Below are 17,569 nucleotides of genomic sequence, written 5' to 3'. Positions count from 1 at the left end.
AAATTGATTAATCACATCTAAAATAAAAGTGTTTATATATATATACACACACAGTAGACACACATATATTATATATATGTGTCAAATTGATTAATCACATCTAAAATAAAAGTGTTTATACACACACACACACATATATTATATATATATAAACTTATTTTAGATGTGATTAATCAATTTGACACATGTGTGTGTGTGTGTGTGTGTGTGTGTGTGTGTATATATGTGTGTATGTGTGTGTGTGTATATATACACACATATATATTATATAAACACAAACTTTTATGTTAGATGCGATTGATCGATTTGACAGCACTAATTTATATGCATTTATTCATCATCATATTTGTATGCATGTATGTATTAGTAAATATATACAAAGACAAAGCGAGATATTGCACAATATATTTCTTTATATTCTACATGGAAACATTTCCCACAGTGATATCCTACAGCTCTATTATTTACAAAACAAATCATTCGTTTCATCTCGGCGTTCAGAGTGTTTTCATCATGCAAATGCACAATAAATAGTGTATTTTCAGTTAAAAGTACTTTGCAATCAGAGAGTGATACGGGTTTGCTGATCTGTGGTGAAATAAGTGCATTTATCAGCAGGTGTTCGTCTCTTTTAGTAGCAATATGAGGTGTGTGTTACACTTAAAGACATAAATACATTCAGTAATCTAGCCCTCACACATAAATACTTCATCCTTGACTTGGTTATTTGTGTAGATGAGATTACAGTGGTTTGTGTTGTTCTGTGTCTCTAATAAAGCCATACATTAGAGTAAAGCGTGTTATCGTTGCTATCTGGCTTTCGGCAGTCTTCTGTTTGCGTCTGCTTTCTGATTGGTCAGGTTATTTAGGACACAACTGGAGCTGAGCATTGCCAGCCTGGAGTCCCGAACGACATTCCTCTTCCTCCAGGAGGACTGATCTCTCTCTTCCTCTTCTTCATTCTCCTCTGGTTCGCTTTCCACATCGCTGCGTTCATCCTTGTCCAGCTGTTGAAGAGGTCAAAGTGAGATCGGTTAGAGGACCTTTGATTTCTTCTCTGATGTCGTTTGAATTCACTCATATATTGACAGTCTATGACTATTTATAACTTTGTGCAATGCTTTTTGAAATCTGTTAATGAAATGATCAAGGAAAAGTGAAGTTTGAACAAAAAAACAAAAAATGTTTTATTAATATTTTGAAATGTTGCACTAAGTGACACATAAATAAGTCATAAAATAAGTACAAAAATGACAAAATCAAAAACTGAAAACAAAAAATAAATTAAAGTTAAATAGAAATGTAAAAACAATTGTTTTGACAAAAGCACAAAATAAAATTACTAAACCGTAAACTAAAATTAAAATGTAAACTGAAAATATGAAAATAAAAGTTTATTCATAATATTAATAAATAACATAAATAATACTAAAATAACACTGATGTATGTATGTGTATATATATATATATATATATATATATATATATATATATATATAAAAGAGTTAAATATATAATTTGTTTCCAATGTATCGTTATAAACTAAAACATTTAATATAAATATGAACATTTTTAACTTATGAATATTAAGAAATGTTGCAATAATTGAACTGAATAAGTTGAAGTACTAAAAGGACTGAAAACAAAAACTGAAATAAAAATAAATTAAAATTAAATAGAAATAGAAATGTAAAAAATAATAAGAAAATGACAAAAGCACAAAATAAAATGACTAAAACTTAAACTAAAATGGCAATAAAAGTTATTCATAATATTAATAAATATATAAATAATTCTAAAATACCATGCTATATATACATAGGTAACAAAATATATACTTACCTGATTATATATATGTTGTTACCTATGTTTTGTTATAAACTAAAACATTTCCAGTAACTACATTAGTTAACAATAAAAAATATTCCTGAAGCATTTATTAATGTTAATTTTACCATTTTCTATTATTGGAATCAAAAGTTGTATCTGTTAATATTATTTGATGGACCTGATCTAACATGACAAACAATGAACAGTCCTTTTATTAAATAACGTTAACAAAGAAAGATTAATAAATACTGTATAAAATATATCCCTCATTGTTAAATAATGTAAGTTAATGCATTGAGGACCTTATTGTAAAGTGTTATGCAATTTAATTCAGACATTTTTATGTGTGACTATTAAATAGTTTTAAGGGGATGTAGATATGATGGATGGACTGACTTACTTTCCCTAAGAAGAGAAACTTGTAGATCATTCTCAGGATGAGATACGCCCAGTAAATGTGCAGCGCCTGCAGCACCAGCAGAAGCGCATTGAAGAAATAATATCCCATAAACGGCTCAAACACCTCCATAGACAATACAAGAGTGGTGTAGATGATCCTACAGGAGAGAAAACACACACACACACACACACACACACATATTGTTAATAGTGAAGTGTTTAAAATGGAAAAATTAAGACGATGTTATCTGATTCTTCATGCGTTAAAGGGGTGGTTGACTATGATTTCACTTGTCTAACTTTAGTGAGTGTGTAATGTTGCTGTTTGAGCATAAACAACATCTGCAAAGTTTCAACGCTCAAAGTTCAAAGCAAAGGGAGATATTTGCTTTTAAAGAAATCACTTTTTAAGGACTACAACAAACGGCTGGTAGAGACTACACCACATTCCTCCCGGGTTAGTGACATCACCAACACTAGAATTTACATAAACCCCGCCCTCTGAACACGATTTATAGATTATCATGACAGAATATGCTAATCAATGACTAGAAGATAACTCCACATAAGCTACATAAATTCATCAACTAACCATTCAGAAATGTTGTCTACATGTTGTCACTTCTTCTCGAGTCTCTCCATCTTTCTGACTCCGGTTTGAACATAAAAGGCTAAACGTTTTTGACATTTTTAGTGCATGTGTGTGTGAGGTAAAAGGACACGAGCTCTTGAAGCTCCGCCCCCTGTGCCGGGAGCAGCAGCTCATTTGCATTTAAAGCGACAGACACAAAAACGTGTGTTTTTGCTCACCCTCAAAAAGTGACAACTTTAACATGCTGTATAAAAATATCTGTGGAGTATTTTGAGCTAAAACTTCACACACACACTCTGGGGACATCAGAGACTTATTTAACATCTTGTGAAAAGGGCATTATACCACCCCTTTAAAGAGTCAGTAGCCAAGGTTCTTACTTGCTGGGAAACACGACCAGGCGTGTAACCAGGAATACAGCAGCAAAAATCACAAACAATGAATCGCACGTTTTCTTCCAACCGGCATAGTTGAACATCTTGGCAGACTGTGGAAAAAGCAGAGAGATTTAAGATTTGCGACATTAAATTACTCAAAATGTTAGTCTCATACTGTTCAAGAAGACTTGTGATATTCAAGCTATTGTTACAAAATAAACGTTCTTCCAGTAACATAAATGGAGGGTTTGTTCAAAGTTCTCTTGTATTAAAGCTGCATTCAGTAACTTCGGGATATTTTCGCTGTATTCTCGCTTTTTGCTCGCAGGTTTCTCTCTAGAGCTCCCCCACAGCTTCGGAATAGATATTTGACAACACTGTTGTAAAAACTCGTTGGCGATTCTCAGACACCAAAGCAGATGGGACATTCTTTAAAACGTCTACTTCATTCGAGTTCGAACAGCGTGAGGGAGCGCTATAATGACAGCATTTTAGCAGATTTCTTTTGGCCGTAAAGCAATTATTTACATCGCGAGACCTGATATCAAGCGAGACTTCCTGACGCGGCGGCCGGCAGCCCGCCGGCTCAAAGTTGCAAGTGCGCATTTTCCGCTCACGGGCACCAGGGGGGTGCGAAACGACCACCATTCAACCCGAAATAAGTAATATAACCATTCCAATGACTCCGAAGCTGTTCAGTTAAGGTAAAAAAAGTTACTTAGTTCACCTTTAAAGGTAGCATGTGCGATTTCAGAATGAGTGCAATGATTGGACGCACATTTATTGGTCCTGAGACTTCCTTGAAGAAATATGTAAATTTTTTCATATATAGACCACATCTATTAATGATTGATTGATGTTTTTGATTCAGAATGTGAAGAGAGTTTCAACCAGTATAACAAACAGTGTTTATGAAAAACATCGCCTACCTAGTTCTCAAATCATTATCACATAAACATTATTTATGGAATGTTTTTTTCTGAAACATTTTAGTTGGACATTTTGTAAATGTTCAGAAGTAACATTCCATTAATGGTTAAAGAATGATAAAATAGAATGTTCATAAAGTTCAAAAATTTAAAACGTTTAAAAAAAAACTGGACGCTTTCAACGTTTAGAGAACATTCAGAAATAATGTTTTAATGGAAAACATTAGCAAAACGTTCTTGGAACATATTTTCGTTAGCTGGAAAGTGCCTGACATACTAGTTAAACTACTGAAAAGACGTTCACTTTACTATTATTTACTATGATTTCACATAAACCCATGTTGAGAATAATAGAATTTAGGATGTTTGCAGAACAAAATAGAATTAATAAAGTAATCTTACTTTTAAATCTTACGTAACATTTGTAAACATTCAGTATATTAACTAGAATTGACATTTAAACTAACTTGATATTTGTTGCTTAATTTACTTGCTTTCTTTACTTACAGTTGACATTTTTCGCTTTAAGTTTGCTTTGCCAAAAATAATGAAAACTTTTTTGAGTAAAGTGAACTTGAATTTACAGTGTACTGAAACCACATAAACTCTAAATTACTCTAAATACTGGGACCATAGCATTTCATAAAACCAAAACAAAGCATAAAGGTCATTGCAAATGGTGTGACCCTCTGATGCTGTTCAATTTTACGTTTTTTTAGGCTTTTTTTCTTCATCTGAATGGTATGAAACTTGGTAAAGGTTTTGGCACATTTGCTGTGTGAAAACCCCCCAAAATTATGGATGTGATTCAAAAAAGGTTAAATGGTCCTGAAAAACATAGCCACACTTGTATTGTTCGAGGTCTAAAATGAGCGCATTGGAAATGAATGTGAGATGAATTTCCTCTAGTGGAAGCGTTTGGTACTGCGCCCAAACTAAATATTACTGAAAACTCATTTTTTGAGATATCAACCTCAAATTTGGAACACAACTTGTTTAGATTTATCTATATTTTCTCACAATTTTAGAGTAAAACATGTTTTGGAAAATAATAAATATTTCATATAAAAATTAAAATTGTGTTTTTTTCATAACATTTCCTTTTTTTACATTTATGCATTTGGCAGACGCTTTTATCCAAAGCGACTTACATTGCATTTCAAGGTTCACATTTACATTCTTATCAGTTCTGGCTTTCCCTGTGAATCGAACCCATGACCTTGGCGTTGCAAGTGCCAATGCTCTACTGTTCGAGCTACAGTTACAGCTATAACAATAACTATAAAATGTTATTTAAAAAAATTCAAGTTCACTTTTTAACATTTTTCATCTTCAGCAACAATCTGCCACGCGTCGTCTTTAAAAAGAGACCAGACTTCAGTCTGTGATCCAAAACTTTCAAGATTTATGACATTTTCAGGTCTATGCTCAAAAAGTGAATAAATAGATTATAACTACTGCATAAATATAATTTAGTACCGTAAAATCCCCTAAAAATACTAAATATTAAATAAAAAAATATCATCAAACTAAAATATAGTACAATCATTTAATTGAAAGAGTAATAATAATAGAAAATTGGTCATTTTTGACCGACACACAAACAGTACCAAAGGGTTTAACATGAAGTAAAAGTGAAATCATCGGACAGCAGTGTGTTTGGGGAATTTTGCGGCAGTGTTAGACTCATTGTTTCTGCATAAACATATTCTCCATGAACACGTGACTCTGCGGTTGAGCTCGTACCTCGAGGAGGAAATCTGAGGAGTCGTGGACGAGCATCACCAGCGTGCCGACCCGGATGTAGTTGGAGCAATACGAGAAACCCAGCAAGAAAATAGTGGCAAAGTGGTGGATGATCTGTTCTTTGAAATCCTAAAACAGAACACGATCCAGATTAACACAAAAAGACAAAAGAATAATTGATATCACGGTGATATCTGACAAGACATGTAACCTGAAACAACCAAAAGGACAAATCCATCTGGACAATAGATGGCGTGTTAGTGTGAGTGTGAGTGTGTGAAATAGCTGACACACAAATCACACTTAGAATCACAAATCACAACTTTACAGTGTCCTTGTTACATATGTTACATGTACTTACCATAGTAATAAGAGTAAACTATGCATAATTACATGCAATTAACCCTCAACCAAACCCTAACCCTATAGTAAGTACATAGTTAATTATTATTACTCAGTACTTAAATATATAATTACACTGTAACAATGACACCTTAAAATAAAGTGTAACCGAAGGTTTTTAAAATCAAGTGTCGAAACCTTTTCCTGCTATTGTGGTCAAAACCAGCATCTAAATTTAAAGGCTGTCATTTTCCTTGATATTAAGATTTGCTCAAGATCTGCAATCAACAGTCAGAGGTCTCAAATATTTCTCGTCTCCACATTAATTTTATCGCTCTATTTGCTCTATGACTACAATTGACTCATTTGTGACTAGTTTTATTTCTCTTGAGGAGTTTTAGGAGGAACATCTGAGACAAAGTTGATATTTAAATGAACTCAAAACTCTCTTTTGAGCAATAATATGTTATACTCAGCATTTCTCCTCTTCTCTACTTTGCTTCCTGATATAGTTGTCTAATAAAACTGGCATTGCATATTACGAAAACTGGTCACACTTTATATGAGGTGTCCTTAACTACTATGTACTGACATCAAAAACTAAGAACAATGCACTTATTGTGTTCATGTTCTATTGCAAAACACTTGTGCTGCTATTGAGGTAAGGTTACGAACAGGTTTAGTGGTATGGGAAGGTTCAAGGGACGGGTAAACATGTAATTATAGATTAAATTACAGAAATTACAGCTGTAATTACATGCAGGTATTTTTTAAACAAGATAAGTGTACATGTAAAAGCATGCATGAGCACAATAACTGCATTGTATCAAATGATGTAAATGTTAAATAGAAGTTAAAGTCCCCCTGAGGTGAAAATCCAGCTTTTAATGTTGTTTATGTGTCTATGTGGTGCTTTTAATACGCTTTAAGTCAAACCATGTGTAAATTCATGAGTCGACACCATTGCTGAGTATTTCCTCCTTAAAACTGCAGTGAACCAAAGACAGTCTCAAAAACACGCTTTGAAATCGCTGGTGTTTCTGACGTCACAAACTACCTTGTAACCAATCAGATCAACGTGTGATCGTCAACCAGTGGATCTCTGAGCTGAGTGAGTGAGTGGAGGCGGGGCTCATTTGCATATTCATAGAACCGCGCATGCTAAATGAGGCAAGGGTGTCGAGTTACAGTCAAGATATTTTAAGGCATGAAGAAATTTTTTCAATTAAAAAACTTTAATTTGTAATTTTGGTGATCAAAAATGAGTTTTAAGGGATAAAAGTATTGACTACAGGGGGACTTAATATAAAGTGGGACCCAAATATTGTAGGCTCTTTCTGTTTTCTTTTGCAAGTCACTCTGGATAAAAGTGTATTAAAGTCAACGTTCCTCGGAACGTTCAGGTTGATATTTATATGAACTGCAATGGCCATAAGTAACATCATAGAAATACAAAATTATGATATAATGTTGCCTAAAATATTAAACTGATTGATTATTATTGTTAATACAGCGTATATTTAACTTTATTTTAATAATTGAAAGGTGAGCAGCTGGCAAAGTAAATAATTGAGCATTTTTAAAAAGGACATTGGCTTCAAAAAGAGAAAGTCTGACCTTGTAACATCCAGTCCTCATAAAACATTCAGAAAGCAAACCTGTGGGACACTGTTGTGTGAGAGAGCTTACTTTTCTTTTGACGTCCACAGACACACAGAGCAGCAGAGACCAGTAGAAGCCCAGTTCAAGCATGTAGTACCAGTAGTGAACGTCCTGCACCGGCTAGAGAAACACAAACACACACAGAACACTGACATTACATCACCTCTAAACAGCATAGAAGTTTAGGAGAACCTCACATCTCAAAAATATATATATTAATATATTTAAAATAACTGTTTTCTATGTGAATTTATGTTCAAATATAATTTATTCCTGTGATCAAAGCTGAATTTTCAGCATCATTACTCCAGTCTTCAGTGTCACATGATCCTTCAGAAATCTTTCTAATATTCTAATAAAATTCAGTTTTGCTGCTTCATATTTTTGTGGAAACCGTGATGCATTTTATTTTTCAGGATTCTTTGAAGAATAGAAAGTTCAAAAGAACAGCATTTATTTGAAATAGAATATTTTTTAAACATTATAAATGGCTTTACTGTCACTTGAAACAATTTAATGCATCCTTACTGAATATTAATTTTAAAAAATCTTACCGAGCCCAAATTTTTGAAAGGTGGTGTTTTTTAGGTGTTTTTGTTTCTTTTTGGAGCTTGAGAGTATAAATGACCATATTAGTCTTTTGTAACATTATAAATGTCTTTACAGTCACTTTTGATCAATTTAATGCATCCTTAATGCATGAATAAAATTATGAATTTCTTTATAAAAAAATGTATAATAATACGCTGCATCCGAAATCACATACTCTCTTGAGTAGGCACTTATTTTGAATAAGTAGTTAGAAAAAAGTACGTTGTATATAGTATGAGTTTGTGTAGTATTATGAATGTAATCCGGACGTACTGCTTAAGTCACTTCACTGCCATTCACAAATCCTCTCCCGAGGTCTCAGGGGATAGTAGAGTGTCCATCATATGCACACTTCAGGATCTCACTGAAAGTTGTAGGGACTTTTCCAAAAATCATTAGGATATTAAGTAAAGATCAAGTTCCATGAAGATATTTAGTAAATTTCCTACCGTAAATATATCAGATTTATTTTTGTGAGTGGATGCAGCACAATCAAGGATTTCATTTGGACAACTTTAAAGGGGTGGTGTAATGTCCTTTTCATGAGATGTCAAATAAGTCTCTGATGTCTCCAGAGTGTGTGTGTGAAGTTTTAGCTCAAAATACCCCACAGATATTTTTATATAACATGTTAAAGTTGTCACTTTTTGAGGGTGAGCAAAAACGCACCGTTTGTGTCTGTCCCTTTAAATGCAAATGAACTGCTGCTCCCGGCACAGGGGGCGGAGCTTCAAGAGCTCGTGTCCTTTTACCTCACACACACATGCACTGAACATTTCTAAAACTTTTAGCCTTTTATGTTCAAACCGGAGTCAGAAAGATGGAGAGACTCAAGAAGAAGTGACAACATGTAGACAACATTTCTGAATGGTTAGTTGATGAATTTATGAAGCTGATGTGTAGTTATCTTCTAGTCATTGATTAGCATATTCTGTCTTGATAATCTATAAATCGTGTTCTGGGGGCGGGGTTTATGTAAATTCTAGTGTTGGTGATGTCACTAAACCGGGAGGAATGTGGTGTAGTCTCTACCAGCCGTTTGTTGTAGTCCTTAAAAAGTGATTTCTTTAAAAGCAAATATCTCCCTTTGCTTTGAACTTTGAGTGTTGTAACTTTGCAGATGTTGTTTATGCTCAAACAGCAACATTACACACTAACTAAAGTTAGAAAAGTGAAATCATAATCAACCACCCCTTTAAAGGAGATTTTCTCAATGTTTAGATTTTTATTTGCACCCTCAGATTCCAGATTTTCAAATTATTGTATCTCAGCCAAATATTGTCCTATCCTAACGGATGTCCTATCCATACATCAATGGAAAGCTTATGTATTCAGCATTCAGATGACGTATAAATCTCAATTTCACCAAATTGACCCGTATGACTGGTTTTGTGGTCCAGGGTCACATATAGGCATGTACATCTGCACTGGCGTGTTCGTTGTGATGTGTATTTCAGACAGTTGAGCTCACCTGTTGAGGATATCCTCTCCAGCACTCGCTCTGCTCCCAGAACCAGGGCGTCTATGAGTAAGAGGAACACTTTCAGACAACAAAACTACTTCCTTTAACTGCCAGTCAATAAAAGAGGCAGTCATACAGTGAAAACCATACTGAGTCCCGAGAGCCCGTGTTGTGTTTCAGAAAAACATCAGAACCGTGTGTGTTCAAAATAACAAAGCTGAAGCTTGTCCTTGTTGATTTAATGCAGGTCGATCTGAAGAAGCGTTAAAATCTATTTGTTAGGACTCTATAACTAGGGGACCATAATTAGGCAGTGACTCAAAAGACACCAACCCCAGGACACACTTGGGTTCACGTGGGAATGAAGCTTCAAATGACGACTCACGTTAATTAAAGATGCAAATCCCGCGGCGAAAGCAATCAGGTAGAACACAAATCTCCAGCTGGGGAAACAAAAGATTTGAAGTTACTATGGTAAATAAAACGGCATTAACCCATTTAATCCCACCGGTCACAATAGTGACCGTAAAAAAATGTTTCATTTCTAAGGCTATAAAAATGTTACTGAATGATCTATCAATGCATTTCCAGCAGATATTGAAATAATAAAGGGTCTCAATGAAATATGTGCAGTGTCGCATGTTTACTGTAAATTGTCACATGACCAGAGCTGTTTACTTCCTGTTTGCGCCAAGAGAAGAGGATGGCAGCAAGAAAGCTCCCAAAGAAAAGGTTATTAAAGTATGTTAACATAAAGATAGGACATAGATTTTTGGTACACATCATGTTTAAGGTGTCTAGTATTGATATATGCATTTGCAATTACTCAACTTTATTTAATGTGGTCATAGAACTCACAAACATGTCAACGGCAACAATAGTGACCGGTGGGATAACCCATTGTATCTACATGCTAATACACATAGGCTAACTGTTCTACCTTACTTTCTGCTGCTACCTAACTTTCTACCTAATTTTACACACAAACACTATCCCGTGACCTCGAGACACTATCCCGCTATCCCGTGGCCTCGAGACACTATCCCGTGGCCTCGAGACACTATCCCGTGGCCTCGAGACACTATCCCGTGGCCTCCAGACACTATCCCGAGGCCTCCAGACACTATCCCGTGGGTCAGACACTATCCCGTGGCCTCCAGACACTATCCCGTGGCCTCGAGACACTATCCCGTGGCCTGCAGACACTATCTCGTGGCCTCCAAACACTATCCCGTGGCTTCCAGACACTATCCCGAGGCCTCCAGACACTATCCCGTGGCCCCGAGACACTATCCCGTGGCCTCGAGACACTATCCCGTGGCCTCGAGACACTATCCCGTGGCCTCGAGACACTATCCCGTGGCCTCGAGACACTATCCCGTGGCCTCGAGACACTATCCCGTGGCCTCGAGATAGTATCCCGTGGCCTCGAGATACTATCGCGTGGCCTCGAGATAGTATCTCGTGGCCTCGAGATACCATCTCGTGACCTCAGGATACCATCCCGTGGCCTCCAGACACTATCCCGTGGCCTCAAGATACTATCCCGTGGCCTCGATACACTATCCCGTGGCCTCCAGACACTATCCCGTGGCCTCCAGACACTATCCCGTGGCCTCCAGACACTATCCCGTGGCCTCGAGACACTATCCCGTGGCCTCGAGACACTATCCCGTGGCCTCGAGACACTATCTCGTGGCCTCGATACACTATCTCGTGGCCTCCAGACACTATCCCGTGGCCTCCAGACACTATCCCGTGGCCTCCAGACACTATCCCGTGGCCTCCAGACACTATCCCGTGGCCTCCAGACACTATCCCGTGGCCTCCAGACACTATCCCGAGGCCTCCAGACACTATCCCGTGGCCTCCAGACACTATCCCGTGGCCTCCAGACACTATCCCGTGGCCTCCAGACACTATCCCGTGGCCTCCAGACACTATCTCGTGGCCTCGAGACACTATCCCGTGGCCTCCAGACACTATCCCGTGGCCTCGAGACACTATCCCGTGGCCTCGAGACAGTATCCCGTGGCCTCGAGATACCATCTCGTGACCTCAGGATACCATCCCGTGGCCTCCAGACACTATCCCGTGGCCTCAAGATACTATCCCGTGGCCTCGATACACTATCCCGTGGCCTCCAGACACTATCCCGTGGCCTCCAGACACTATCCCGTGGCCTCCAGACACTATCCCGTGGCCTCCAGACACTATCCCGAGGCCTCCAGACACTATCCCGTGGCCTCGATACACTATCCCGTGGCCTCCAGACACTATCCCGTGGCCTCCAGACACTATCCCGTGGCCTCGAGACACTATCCCGTGGCCTCCAGACACTATCCCGTGGCCTCCAGACACTATCCTGAGGCCTCCAGACACTATCCCGAGGCCTCCAGACACTATCCCGCGGGCTCCAGACACTATCCCGTGGGCTCCAGACACTATCCCGAGGCCTCCAGACACTATCCCGTGGCCTCGAGACACTATCCCGTGGCCTCCAGACACTATCCCGAGGCCTCCAGACACTATCCCGTGGCCTCCAGACACTATACCGTGGCCACCAGACACTATCCCGTGGCCTGCAGACAATATCCCGTGGCCTCCAGACACTATCCCGTGGCCTCCAGACACTATCCCGTGGCCTCCAGACACTATCCCGTGGCCTCCAGACACTATCCCGTGGCCTCAAGATAGTTTCTCGTTGCCTCAAGATAGTATCTCGTGGCCTCAAGGATTTTATAAGGATTTTATACACTCTTATGCACACGCACACACACAGTCACACACACAAAAACACAAAAACACACACAAAAACACACACACACACACACATACACACACACACACACACACAAACACACACACACAAACACACACACAAACAAACACACAAACAAACGCACAGGTCAAATAGACCTATATTCAGTCTGTCCAATGGTTGATACAACACAGTATCCCACCGGTCACAATTGTGACCGATCATAAAACACACTTTTTCACATACTTTTCCATGAAAATTTAAAAAAATTATAATTGATTGTTTCAAAGGGATACTAATGACACATGATTTGGATATTTTTGTGTCTGAGAAAAATTTGGGATTAAATGGGTTAAGACAGATGCATATTCGTCTGGATAATTAGCTATTGAGATTGTAGTTCTTTTGATGTTTTACTTTTAGAATTTTCAAGATACTAAAGTCTGCAATCAAAAGCTAGAGATCTTAAGTATATGAACTAATAATGCACCAGCCATTCGTACGTTCTTACATAAACTCGAACATAAAGAGGCTTAGTAAATACCCAGCAAACACAGAACGTTGGCACAACCTTCTAACAACGTTTTAACAACATGGCCATAAGGTTGCTATAACTACGTTGCGTGGTGAAGATTGTTACAGCGTTGTCACAATGTTGACACTGAACCACCGTTCAGGGCCATTGCTTAAGGTTGTGCCTAGTGTGTCTGGACAACCACTGGACGACATATGTGCTCGTCACTGCCCTGAAGCGCGAAAATCAGACTTTTACATTACAACTGACCATTGGGCCGTCTCTTGTTCTTCATCGAGCAATCCATACGTGAGAATTGCGTTTAATTTACCTCAGCTAAATAAGATACGTAATTATTCAAACACAACCTACAACTTCCTTGTCTAATGTGACATTTATTTGAACATCTTCTGGTCAGGTATGACAAATATTTAATAACTTTATGCCAAAAGTATGAAGCCAAAATGACTTTAATGATGAGTAATTGATTTCAGCGCGTAGACTACTTGTTGCACATTAATGTTTTTTCCTTCTTTTTTCTTTTGGAAACGCAACAGAGAAAAAAAAAATGTTTGTAACTGCTCGCACAACTGTTTGTTATTCAGTTATTATTGTTATTATTGTTATTATTGTTTGTCATTTTGTGAAATGACATCTCATTCGTTTCTTTGCTAAATTTTCTCATGTCTGCTCATGCTAGTTAACGTTAATCCACTTTTGTTTCCTCACAAATGTATGACTTTTGGAAGTGCAATTTGATTACCATATGCAGTTTTAATAAAGTTGAATTAGCTAACCTTATATGTCATTTTTACTCTTCAAAGTGTACACTTGCAGATGTTGATTATAATGAATTTACTGTTAGGCCCATAAATAATAATAGGGATAAACAATATTTTAAAAGTATATAATTTTTTTACATATATGACTAATTAAAAATTAACCACAAAACATGCTAAATGGGGGATATATCTATATCTAGCATAAAAAAAAATGGCACGAACATCATCTCTCAGTTGCTGAATGTCGCGCAACAACGTTGCTACATCCCTGGCGCGTCTTACAATTCTACGTTGTTACAATGTTGCGAGCACGTAGACAGCGACGTTGCCATAGCAGAAATGCAACGTGCCACAGACGTTGCCACAACGCAAATGTGTTTGCTGGGTACAAGCTAGTTAGTAACTAACTTGTTTGTTCTTAAGACAGAGCGTAGAAGGTCGCAAACTGTCCGTAAAGTAATGCATAGTCGCATAATATGACGTTTACCCTCAATAATCTTATAGCAGCCTTCAAATAAGTGAGCGGACGTTCTTTAAATGCCGTGAATTTCAGTTTATAATTATTATAACTTCTTTTGCCTCACATAATGCTAAAAAAATATGATAATACTTAATCATGAATAACATAATAGGTATTTTTTATTTGTAAATAACATATATTTGAAAATAACAAGGATCAATAAATAAATAAATACTGATTTAAAAAAAACAAAAAATGGAATTTGTTTATTATTTGACAAGCACAACACGGACCAATCTGTGTTGAAGAGATACTAATAACAAAGTTATTCTCATAATGTTCTCTATCTTAAAACGTAAGCGAGTGTAAATGTCATTATTATATACTATATGTCTAAAGAATTGAAGTCTGTCGGGTAAAACAAGACAGTCTGTTATTTTATTATGACCGTTACTCTGTATATATTTAGTTTATATCTAGAGTTATGCTTCAAAAGTTTAATTTTGCAATCTGCAACACAAAAATATTTAGTAGTGCATTAAGTCAAAGCAGAGCACGTTATTATTGCACAAAAACGTATGTTATATCATGCTATTATTGCATTTCTCATCTTCTCTAGACTTCTATTGTCTAATACAGTGGCATAGAATATTACAAAGACTGAGATTGTTATTATTTAGATTATTTTATAGTTCTTATGAGTTTAAAAAGTTCTGTATATGTTTCATTTTGAAATCCTCAAATCAGTGTTTAGGTCGTTGGATTTTTTAAAGCTGCAGTACGTGGTTTTCTAAAGCCAAAATAAAGAGTGGAACTATGATTTTGATAATTATTAAAAGCACATACCTGAAGAAAACTTACCTGGCCTCACAAAACTTCTTAGTGTTGCTGGGTCGGTCCTGGTTTCTGCGGTTCCTGAACCAGGTCTCGACTTGTCTACGAGTCAGGTTGCACTGGTTAACCAGACTGGTGATCTCATTCTAGACGGATTAATGCAATAACATGAGGAATTATGAACCAAAATAGTGCAAGTTAACTCAATAAGCTAAAAAATGTTTAAAAAATTAAATAAATCCTACACACAATACTCAAACTTGAATCATTCCGAAATTTTATCAGCTACGTTTCAGTCCCTCATGCTTACAACACACGCAAAGGTATCAGCCAATTTAAAAACAATACATTAATAATAGTTATTACAGCTGTTATAATAACAAAGGCCACGCCTCCAATTATACAGACAATATAGAATTCTACAGGACAAAAATATATAGTATTATACAACTTATTTTCAAGGAAACACATGGCTAAAGTAGTTCCAGGCAGGTTTTGACCGCATCACAGTTCCATATCACTACGCCGAACGATTTCAGTTATTTCAGAGGTTTTACAGCCGACAACGGCGAAAGAACCAAAACCCACAACGACACTGACCAAGCAGATAAATATAGTAAACAATAGGATAAAAACGACAAATTATTATCATGTTTTTCACTCAAACACACACACACACACACACACACACACACACTCGCACAGAAACGAGTTGTCAGCGCCGTCTGATGAGTTTATCAGTAAAATAGTTTAGCAACTTAAAAGCTACATGACGTTTCTCACTAGCGAGGGAATAACGTCGCTGTTCTTGAAGCAGATAAACTTACAGTTTCACTATTAAGGTCCTTTCACACTGGACGCGATTTTATTTTTTGATCAGGTGTTTGTGTAACGAGTGCTTCCACACCGAACGCGAATGTGCTGCGGCGAAAAAACAACTTTTATTTTTTCCGCTTCGATGTTGATTTTTTTTTACTTTAGCGGCGACAGAAAAGGCTTCAGCCAATCACATACTGCAAGGACAACGATTTGAAAGACAATGTGTAGCGTAGCATTGCCAACCAACTCGATTATCACGACTGTGAGTGTGTTGTGTGATAGTTTTAGTCGTTGTATAGTCCTGTGCTGTGTAGGCTAGCAGGCTAAACTACATTTGGGATAGAAAGCGAACACTATTATCGTCAAAGATAGAGACAGAGACCGGGTTTACTTTGAACATGTAACACAAATGTAGTGAGACTATTTAGGGCTGCTTTTAGTATCTATACATTCTTTGTGTGATATCTACAGTTTCTAGTTGAATGATTTTAACTTGTTACTTCGTGTGTTACATGTAATGTGTATTGACATTACAAAACGCACTGGGTTTAGTTGAAGACGCAAAAAACACAGTGGAAAACCTCAGGGACACCTGTGTGAGGAAGAGGAGAGAGGAAAAGGAAAGTGGACATTAGCACTCCCCTTCAGACTCTCTGCTCTGTAAGATTGGGTGCATTCAAAACCTTCTTTTCTGTCTTTTAAAGAAAATGAAAAGCTCGTCTTCACTGGATGATGATGATGATGATGAAGTGTCCATGTTTTCTCAGCTGTCGGCGCGAAAGTTTTGGAATGTTGAAGCTCTGAACGTCACAGACGTCGCAAATTCGCGTCGCGGCTGATGTGAATGGTTTTGACGCGAACTATTCGCTTTTTCGTTACGCGTCCGGTGTGAAAGGGCCTTTAGAGACGCTGCTGATGAACACACACTGTTGAGAGACACACAGAACTCAGGTGATTCACACACACTTTGGGCCCTATTTTAACGATCTGAAACGCAAGTGTCAAAGCGCGAAACGCAAGTAACTTTGTGGGCGGATCTCGGGTGCTGTTGCTATTATACCGGCGGGATAAATGACTCTTGCGCCCGACGCAAATCTAAAATGGGTTGGTCTGAAGTAGCTTCATTACTCATAGGTGTGGTTTGGGCGTAACGTGAAATAAACCAATCAGAGCGTCATCTCACATTCCCTTTAAGAGCAGGCGCGCTTGTTCCATGGCGGATTGCTATTATAACGGCGGATTTGCCAGGCGCACGCCAGGAGCGGTTCACAGCCGAGGAGACCGACGTTCTCGTCAGGGCCGTAAAACACAGAGAAGTGACATTGGGGATGGAGAAACACACCCAAATTAGCTTCGGTTAAACAGGCGTATAATAATTTGGGTAAATGTGTAAGCTAGATTTATGCCTATTTTGTCACATCTTCATGGACAACACAATGATTTCCCTCGTGTGGTAATATTTTTCCTTG

At 37.5% G+C, this 17,569-nt stretch overlaps 2 protein-coding genes across 2 annotated transcripts in view; one reads left to right on the top strand and one right to left on the bottom strand.

Annotated features, from left to right (window-relative positions):
- Positions 1-17,569, top strand: part of LOC311292270 (lipoprotein lipase) — a 632,457-nt gene that overhangs the window by 517,846 nt on the left and 97,042 nt on the right. The gene's annotated exons all lie outside the window — the stretch shown is intronic.
- The window catches only part of cers4b (ceramide synthase 4b), a 23,394-nt gene continuing 6,133 nt past the window's right edge, over positions 309-17,569 (bottom strand). The window contains exons 4-11 of the mRNA XM_084411536.1: positions 15,309-15,427; positions 10,316-10,373; positions 9,940-9,990; positions 7,905-7,997; positions 5,874-6,002; positions 3,202-3,308; positions 2,231-2,387; positions 309-1,007 (exon numbers count right to left, since the gene is read on the bottom strand). Coding sequence (XP_084267662.1) covers positions 810-1,007; positions 2,231-2,387; positions 3,202-3,308; positions 5,874-6,002; positions 7,905-7,997; positions 9,940-9,990; positions 10,316-10,373; positions 15,309-15,427 — 912 coding nt within the window. The 3' untranslated portion in view covers positions 309-809. The remainder of the gene's footprint in view (positions 1,008-2,230; positions 2,388-3,201; positions 3,309-5,873; positions 6,003-7,904; positions 7,998-9,939; positions 9,991-10,315; positions 10,374-15,308; positions 15,428-17,569) is intronic.

This window comes from Rutilus rutilus (assembly GCF_951802725.1).
Source record: "Rutilus rutilus genome assembly, chromosome: 6".
Taxonomy (NCBI): Eukaryota; Metazoa; Chordata; class Actinopteri; order Cypriniformes; family Leuciscidae; genus Rutilus; species Rutilus rutilus.
This window is presented reverse-complemented; position numbering and strand designations above follow the sequence as displayed.